Genomic DNA, 8580 nt, shown 5'->3' with positions numbered 1-8580 from the left:
GACAAGACTTCTCCCCTCCCTCACCAGGACCCTGGTTATCCTGGAGAAGAGGTCTAACCCATTGATGGTTGCCGGGAGTCGTGTTTCCCTCACAAGTCAAGGACCAACCAGTCAGGGGCCACATACTCAAACAGTTGGAGCCAAGTACTCAGCAAGGTAGTTGGTTAAACATTTACAATCTGTTCAAAATCTGTACCCTCCCCTTCCCCTCTCTGATTCAGGGATCTGAGATTGCTCGAGGATGTTTCCCAGTATTCTGTTTCCCAGCAAATGGCTTTAGGGGGGGAACATGCTTCCTTCCTCCGCCTCATCCCTTGTGTCTCTTGTCCCTGTGAAGTGTGACTCTCCACTTTCTGTTGTGTTAAGTGTTGTGGAGTCAGTTGTAACTCATAGTGACCCTGTATAGGGTTTCTGAGGAGCGGCTGGTGGGTGAACAATGGCCACCTGGGGAGCATTGTGGGAAGCCGAAATTCATAGGCCTTCAGAAAGACAGCTGCCCGAAACTTCTCTTCTGTTACGTTAGGGCCCCACGCCTCTGTGGAGAGTAAGCTGCTCCCGGGAGCCCTGATGGAGTGTGTGTCCAACTGTTCTGTGCTTTTCGCCTTCCCCAGGACCCCAAGAGCAGAGGGCCTCCCCGGAGAAGTGACCCAGCTGGAAAGTGGGGAGACCCTAGCCACTAATCAGTCTGTGATTGTCAGTTGTGTGCTGGGATGTTTTGAGGAGCTCCTGGCCAGGCCCCCCTGCGCAGTCCCCTAGCTCTATCCCGGACCCCGCGGGCCTCAGTAGTCCTCAGCCAGGGAGAGCAGCACGGCCTTGGGGGTGTTCTCGAAGAGCGCTGCGCGGTTCTGCTGCTGCCCCTTCTTCACCCAGTGGCCATAGATGCGGAAGGCGCAGGCGTCAATGAGGCGGCGCAGTGGCCGCAGCGCGTACGGGTCGCGGATGACGATGTCCCGACTCACTGGCTTGACACGGCGGTATTGGTAATAGATCCGCACCGAGGCCAGCACGGTCAGCGCGATCACCTGCAGGGGCCATGGCGGGGAGGCTGGGCCTGCCTGTCTCGCTGGAGTCAGAAGGCTGGGGCCTCCTACCCACCACCCCTGCCCCGTGTCCCTACCTTGAACTTGCCACGGGGGCTGAAGTGACGCACTTCCTCCACCACGTACTGCTGGAAGAAGGGGTGAGCCAGGGCTTCCTCCGCGGTGCAGCGGCTCTGGGGACTCACCACCAGGAAGCGGGAGATCTGGGGATGGGGAGGAGCGTGAAAGCAGAGCCCCTCAGGGCTGTCAGCACTGGGCTCCTCCCATGGCCCACGGCCCTAGCACCCCTCACCAAGTCCTTCACCGTGTCCGAGTAGTCGTCCCATTCAGGTGAGCCAAACTGGTAGTTGCCGCTCATGATCATCCTCAGCATCAGCATCTGCTTCCGGTGCCAGAAGGGCGGAGAGCCGGCCAACAGGGTGTACATGATGACGCCGGTGCTCCACCTGGGGGCACGGCCAGCTGTCACCTGGGGCTGGGAGGGGGTGCCCCTCCCTCCATTCACACACGTGCACTCACATGTCCACCTCCTTCCCATAGCCTGGGTGGTCATCGTTCATGGAGCACGCGATGATCTCAGGGGCCAGGTAAATGGGCGTTCCACAGACCTCTGCAGGACAAGTACGGGCAGGCAGGTCAGCAGGCAGGGCCAGAGACTGCGAAGAGGGGCAGTATGGTGCTGGGCCTGGGAATGTGCTAACCCAGGGCCAAAGACGGGCAGTAGGACCCACCAACTTGGGGGCCATTGGTGTGCCATAGTCACCTGCTGCCAGTCTGACCATGGGATGATGCTGAGTGGAAGAGACCCTGGGTGCCTGATGGGGTGGGGTTTTCTGGGGGTTTTAGTGGGGAGTTGAGGGAGCCCCAGCCTTTAAGGCCCTGCATGTCCGGACCTCGCAGCCTCTCTCCCGGCCGCAGCTGGCAGGAGAAGCCGAAGTCTGTGAGCTTGATGTTCCTGTCGTCGTCTAAGAGAATGTTCTCAGGTTTCAGGTCCCGGTGCACGATGTTGAGCTTGTGCAGGGCGCAGATCACCTCCAGCAGGGCCCGCATGATCTTCCTGGGGAGTGGGGGGCGGGGGCGCAAGAGTAATGCTGACAACAGGCAGGCCCCCATCCCCCATCCCACCCAGCTGCAAGTGGGGGCATGGGACAAGCAGGGACCCTGGAGACTGTCCCAGGGAGCCCGTGAAAGCCAGTATTATAAGTCCCAGCCCAACTGTACACCATCCCCTACTACACGTGAGAGAACCCTCACCTGGTCTCCTTCTCACTAAGGGTGACTTTCTCGGTGAGGTAATCAAAGAGCTCCCCTTGCCTCATCCTGTGGGAACAGAGGGTGTATAGCTGGATCTGTTCTAATCTTCCCAGAGAGCTTCCCGCCACCCTAATGCCCTTAGAGGCAAGGTGGGCCATTCCTCATGATAGACCCATGCCTGAGAGGAGGAACCAGCCAAGGGGGAGGTTACCCCGGAAGCCTGGAAGAGAGCAAGGGGGGCAGGTGGTTCACTGTGAGGAGCCCCCCATCTGGGAGTGATGGTATGGACTAAGGTTTCTTTTCAGGGCTGGGCTGGAGGGGGTGGGGCGGGGCAGGCATTCTTCCAGACTAGAAGGACAGGCAACTCCTGATTGTCCTAGGGAATGAGCAGTGCCAGGAAGGGAAGTGGCCACTCCAAGGTGAAGAATTGCAGTCCAGCCTTCTCATCTCTTGGGATGATGTAGACAGAGGTCTTGGTCCAACAATCTCATTCTACCTTGAAAGGGTACTCAAGCATCGTTAAAAATAGCTTCCCCAAGTGACGTCTCCAAAGGCGAGAGACATCTGAGATACACCCAGGGCCATCTGTCTGGACATGACAGACCTCAGAACAGAGTTGGGACAGCAGCTGAGGTTAGGGTTGCAGGTGTCTGGCATCCTGGGCCCTCTTACCACCCGGGAAGAAGTGAGGTCCCTAGGTCAAAAGGGGAGGAGGGAGTGGAGGAATGGAGGCACCGAGTCCTGGTGTGGCTCCGGAGGGTAAGCCCTTGACCTGACTGCGCAAGGTCGGTGTGAGCAGCAATATTGGCAGTTCAATTCAGGGGCTCCTGGAAAACCCTGTATAGGGTCTCTGTGAGTTGGAACAGACTCAGCAGCACTTAACAACAGTAACAATGTTACTGGTAACATCAGGGATTAAGCAGTGGCCAACTAACAGCCACTTGGAGGGAGAAAGATGAGGCTGTCCAAGATCAACAGTCTCAGAAACTCTAGGGAGCAGCTCTGCCTTCCTGCAGGGTCGTTATGAGTCAGAGTCAACTCTACGAAGTCAGTGAGGTCTGGGTTTGTTTTTTCAGAGACAGGCCAGTGAACCCTTGGTCCTGTTTGGGGCTATAACCTAAAGTTAACAGATGCAAGCCTCAGTTTATACTGTATCTATACTAGGTTCCTATAGGACAGTGTGTAAATCTAGTTTTTTTTTTATCATTTTAATTCTATTTGAGGGGCCCTAGTATGGCAGTGTGGGATCAGCACTGAATTGCAAGGGTCACTATGAGTCGGAACCGACTCGATGTCACTTAACAACAACAAAGGAGAGATGGGAAGGCGCCCTGATTGCATGAGGGATAAGCACTTGTCAGCTACCTGAAAGCTCGGGGAGAGAAAGCTGTAGCTGTCTGCCTCCTTCAAGGTGAAAGCTTTGTAAATCCTGTGGGACAGCTCTGCTCTGTCCTCTGGCGTCTCTGTGGGTCAGAATCCATAGTGGATGCTGGGTAGGAGAACTTGCTAGGATTCTCTAGTAGCCCAGTGATTAAGTGCTCAGCTGCTAACCAGTAGGTCAGTGCTTCAAATCCAGTGGCTGCTGATCTGTTCCCATAAAGGTGACCGCCTAGGAAGCTTTATGAGGCAGTTCTCAGTCCTTTAGGGTCACTGCGTTAGAATCGACTCAGTGGCCCCCAGCAATGACAGCAAATGCTGGTACATGGGTAGGCACCTTTCTTTTTGGAGCTGACAGTTTAATTGCACATCACATGAAGTAAACGTGTGCCGTGGCCCAAAAGCCGTGCACGTATTCAGTATAGCTAGAATTGGAAATGCTACAATACCAAGTTGGCTTGAGTAATTGCCTCAAGTCCATTGCCATTATTAACTCGATTGACTCACTGGGTCCCTCCTGTGTTACAGGGTAGAACTGCACCATAGGGTTTTCTTGGCTGTGATCGCTACAGAAACACATTGCCAGGCTATCTTCCATAGTACCTCTGGTGGGTTTGAACCAACTACCTTTACGTAGCAGCCAAGCAGATACTGTTGTGCCACCCAGTGACCTTAAACTAGCTATTGTGAGTAGAGACCTGGAGACACCGCTCCAGGCAGGGTGTGGGTTCTGTGGCAAGCACACAGTGCAGTGGCGAGCACTAGGAGCTGGATGGAGCGTGGAGGGACAGTGATGCTGCTGAGTGGGCAGAGTGGTTGATGTCACTGTTCTGAGTCAGGGAGGGCTCGTCTTAGGATCAGGGGGATGAGGATAGTCCCTGAACCGCATCCCAAATACCACCTCTACCCCTTTCCTGGAGTCCTGGTGTAGCGTTATGGGATAAGTACAAGGTCACTGGTTCAAACTCACTAACTGCTCCTTGGAAATCCTATACAGGGTCACTATGAGTCAGAACTGATCCAATGGCACTTAACGACAACAACCACCCCTTCCCTGTTCTGAGACCTGGTGTGACCAGTGGTTGTCTCTCACCACACATTGACTTCCCCAACATGAGTCTTCTCACATGTATGTCAGAGTCCAGCGCCTTCCTGCCCCCTAGTCTGCGTGGCTAGCATGCCCTGCAGAACCAGGTCCTGGGGACTAACTGACTTGGCCTTCTACCTCCCCACCTGAGCCACCCCTCCAGCACCCCAGAGCTACCTTGCCGATCTTAGAACATGCTAAGACCAGGCCTTGGAGCCAGCCATTGTCTATGGGGGTCCTGCTTCACCTGAAGTTCTGTTCTGGCCACCTTCCCACAATGCCCCGGGCCACTCTAGCCCTGTTCTGCTTTTTGCACTTGGACATAGGGCATGGAGATACTATAGCTTGTTTGTTTTCTGCCCATACTCGGTGAAAATGACATGAAACAGGGGTCTTATTCATTGCTGTAGTTTCAGTGCCTACAATAATTATTAACTGGCCTATCATCAGCATTGTCGCCTTGGCTCATGGTGACTCCACGCACAACAGAATGAAACGCTGCCCGATCAGTTGCCCGATCAGTTGCAATCCACAGAATCTTTGTTGGCTGATTTTTGCAAGTAGATTTTCAGGCCTATTTTCCTAAGCTCAGACTGGAATCGACCCCAGATGCTGTTCAGCTGCATAGTAACATGAAAACGTGCACTGCTGGGTGGGGTGAGAGAAAATGTGTAACAAAACTCAAAATCATAGAAAGGACCAGACTAACTGATCAGATGGAGACTAGTGGAACCCCGAGACGCTGGATCTTGGTCACCCTTCAGGGTTGGAACTGAACTCACCCCCTCAGCCTCAATTTTTAGCCAAGCAATACATAGGTATGTATGGTGGACCACACTACTGAGGAACACACAGCAGAGAAGGGCCAACCATTCGAGATCCAAAGGGCAGCATTTACCTAAGGACAGAGTTTAGAAGGGTGGAGGAAGAAGGAAGGAAGAGTGGAAACAAGAAAGACAGGGAGGAAGGTGGGGATAAGTGATGTTGCAGGGAGGGGACTGCAGTCATTGAGATGAAACCAAGTATATCGTGACGAGTGTAAAACTGGTGATCTGCTCTATAAACCTGCACTCAGTTCACAATAAACAGCAAGAAAGTGTGTTTGCTGGCAGAGGTACGCTAGCCGGGCATGAACCATGCGTCTCCCACAGGGAAGGTGAGAGGTCCGCACTGAACCACCTCGCTTCATGCCTCACCATCACGGCTAGGAGCCATTAACATCTTACATGTGTGAATCCCTGTGCCAAGCTTTACATATAGCATCAAACGTAAACCTTACAACAGCCCCTGTGAAGTTGGTTCAGTCACTACCCCCATCATACAGATGAGAAAACTGCTTCTCAGAGGAATTGCCCAGCTGTAAGTGGTGGACTGGGCAGCTTGAGCCCACAGTGCCTAAAGCCCTCTCTGTCCTGTCTGGTGTTCACAGTAGAGGGGGCTGGCCGTGGCTTCTGGGAAGCAAAGGGTGGGGGAGAATCATCCTCAGGTTTGTGGCTCACCCCACAGTACAGCTACCTCCAGGCCCGGGTACTTACAAGTCAAACACCAAGAAGAAGAAAGTGTTGGTCTCGTAAGTGTCCTTCAGCTGGACTGAAAGGGAAATGAGCAGTTGGTCTGAGGCCACAGAGCAGTGGGGCAGACCCACAGGGTAAAGGGCTAGGTTGATGTCAGCTGGCTTCAAAGGCTGGGGGTGGGGTGATAGCAAGATAGATACCCACCAAAGGAATGGGCAGCTGGAACCTCAGCAGCCCCCCGCCCCCCATCCTCACTCTTGCCACTGCCTCAGTCTTCACCCTCACTCCTGCCTGGGAGCACCTCCATAGAGCGCCACACCAGTACTCACTGATGTTGGGGTGGCCGGAGACCTTCTGCAGGATGTCCACCTCCTTCAGCGTGGCCTTGCGCAGCTCCTGCACTTCCTCAGAGCTGATGTTGCCTCCGCCGGTGATGTCAATGATCTTCACGGCATACTCCTGGCCTGTGGGCTTGTGGATGCAGCGCCTGACGACACTGCTCACGCCTCTGGGGGTTCAGAGACCAGAGGGTGAGACCAGAATGGCATTGTTGGGTCCTTTTCTATAAACTTCCCTCTAACTCCTGCCCCTGCCCCCCAGCTATCCCAAGGGCTGCCATCATGTGGGCCCCAACTCATGGCAACCCCGTGCACACTGGGAGGGGCTGGGTTTTCATGAGCTAATTTTCGGAAGTAGATAACCAGGCCTTTCTTCCTCATCTTAGTGCGGCAGCTCCACTGAAACCTGTTCAGCATCTTAGCAACACACAAGCTCCACCGACAGCTGGGGGGTGGCTGCACACATGGTGCAGCACCCAGGAATCGAACCTGGGTCTCCCTCATGAAAGGCAAGGAATCTACTGCCCTCTCAGACAGCGCTTGTACCCCCTTATCTTTCATGGTATCAGGAGGGCAGCATCTCCACACTGAAGGGTTCTCCATGTGATTCCAGTCTGGGACCAGGTCAGCTCATTGTGGGACTGTGGGTGTGGGGAGGGGTGGGCGATCCTCCTGACCTGCCCAGGATCTCCTTGGGCTCATAGTTCTTGTAGAAGCCCTGAGCAGAGTGGGAGTCTGGCAGGGCCTCTTCCCGGGTCATGCTTGGCTCTCAGGGCAGCTCCGAGGGACTCTGTAAGGGAAACAGAAGGAAGCCAGCAGCCTCCCTGGCCCAAGGGATGGCTCCATGAGGGACGGAGACATTTCTCACTCCTCACTGCCCTCACACAGGGCAGACCCAGCCTCCCTCACCTCCCTCCTGTGATTGCCACATCCTGAACCCCAAGCTTCCTCCTGCTGCCCCTGGACTGTGTCCCCACCCCCACCCCCACCCCCAGTCCTCTTTTCACAGGGAGTTGGGCTTCCTGCACCAGGGTGGTCCACACCCTGAGGACAGTTCTCATAGGGAACTCCTCCATGGGTGGGTTTTTTTGTTTTTTGTTTTTCTTTTGTTTTTTAACACTAACAGAAATCAATTTTTAATGCAGGTTAAGAAAAGAAATATGAGTAAATCTATAGGAACCCCCACAGGTTCTAAAAAAAGTAACATCTGCTGTTTTTAAATGCATGTTTTTACTCAGCAATGACTGTTTACATAAAGCCATATATCATTTTAAAAATTACTTGAAAATGAAGCCAGGTAGTATACAGTCACGTGCTTCTTGGTATTTCATTTTTTAAAATTGATTTTGTTGTTTTTGTTGAGTAGACAGCAAAACGAACGTCAGTTCAGCCAATTTCTACACTCACAATTCAGTGACAGTTACATCTGCTGGTTGTACCACCATTCTTGGCCTCCTTTTCCAAATTGTTCTTGTCCCTGTCTCCCGTCCCCCGTCCCCCCATCAACACAAGGAGTCCTGGGGTGTGGTGCTATGTAATAAGCACTGCACTGCTAACCACAAGGATGCCAGTTCAAATTCACCTTCTCTTTAGGATCACTATGAATCAGAACTGACTTGATAGCACTTAACATTTACATCAACTCACTGCCCTTTAATTACTGATCTAATCTTTCCAGTTGCTGTTGTCAATTTGATCTCCATATATGAGGCTAAGTGAAGAAAAGATTACTACCAAATCGTAGTTATTGTTAACGTGCAATCGAGTCAGTTCTGACTCACAGAGACGGCTTTAATAAATAGAAATTTATTCTCTCATAGTGTGGGAATCTAGAAGTCCAAATTCAGAGTCTTAGCTCTAGGGGAAGGCTTTCTGTCTGTCAGCTCTGGAGAAAGGTCCTTGTCCCCTTTCAGCATCTGCAGACCCAGCATTCCTTGGAGATCCCCTTGTGTCTTGACATCATTCTTCCC

The 8580-nt window shown here is 53.0% G+C and overlaps 1 protein-coding gene across 3 annotated transcripts; it reads right to left on the bottom strand.

The window, feature by feature from the left end:
- Nucleotides 1-735: 735 nt before the first annotated feature.
- PHKG1 (phosphorylase kinase, gamma 1 (muscle)) lies at nucleotides 736-7379 on the bottom strand. 3 transcript variants are annotated; one of them, XM_006859725.1, is made up of 9 exons: nucleotides 7288-7379; nucleotides 6602-6780; nucleotides 6294-6348; nucleotides 2295-2360; nucleotides 1934-2097; nucleotides 1560-1650; nucleotides 1333-1486; nucleotides 1118-1243; nucleotides 736-1022 (listed from the first exon to the last, which is right to left on the bottom strand). In XM_006859725.1, exons 1-9 carry the CDS (start codon nucleotides 7368-7370, stop codon nucleotides 780-782), a joined length of 1161 nt encoding a protein of 386 aa, XP_006859787.1. In that variant the 5' UTR covers nucleotides 7371-7379; the 3' UTR covers nucleotides 736-779. The 3 variants fall into 3 exon arrangements, with proteins under 3 accessions (XP_006859787.1, XP_006859789.1, XP_006859788.1); XM_006859727.1 differs by having other exon boundaries at nucleotides 6294-6343; nucleotides 6624-6780; XM_006859726.1 differs by having other exon boundaries at nucleotides 780-1022; nucleotides 2295-2366; nucleotides 6291-6348; nucleotides 7288-7370.
- Nucleotides 7380-8580: the final 1201 nt, after the last annotated feature.

The sequence above is a fragment of the Chrysochloris asiatica genome, unplaced genomic scaffold (genome assembly GCF_000296735.1).
Source record: "Chrysochloris asiatica unplaced genomic scaffold, ChrAsi1.0 scaffold00034, whole genome shotgun sequence".
NCBI lineage: Eukaryota > Metazoa > Chordata > Mammalia > Afrosoricida > Chrysochloridae > Chrysochloris > Chrysochloris asiatica.
Note: the sequence above shows the minus strand (reverse complement) of the source record. Positions and strands in the feature narration are given on the sequence as shown.

What these genes read in the sequence shown, in the direction of transcription:
- PHKG1 (XM_006859726.1), bottom strand. Translation starts at nt 7,370, where the DNA reads ATGACCCGGGAAGAGGCCCTGCCAGACTCCCACTCTGCTCAGGGCTTC. An exon ending in TTCTTGGTGTTTGACTTGTA is followed by an intron (nt 2,367 to 6,290) that starts AGTACCCGGGCC and finishes CACCCTCTGTTC; the next exon opens with CCACAGGATGAGGCAAGGGG. An exon ending in GCCGGGAGAGAGGCTGCGAG is followed by an intron (nt 1,651 to 1,933) that starts GTCCGGACATGC and finishes CTTGTCCTGCAG; the next exon opens with AGGTCTGTGGAACGCCCATT.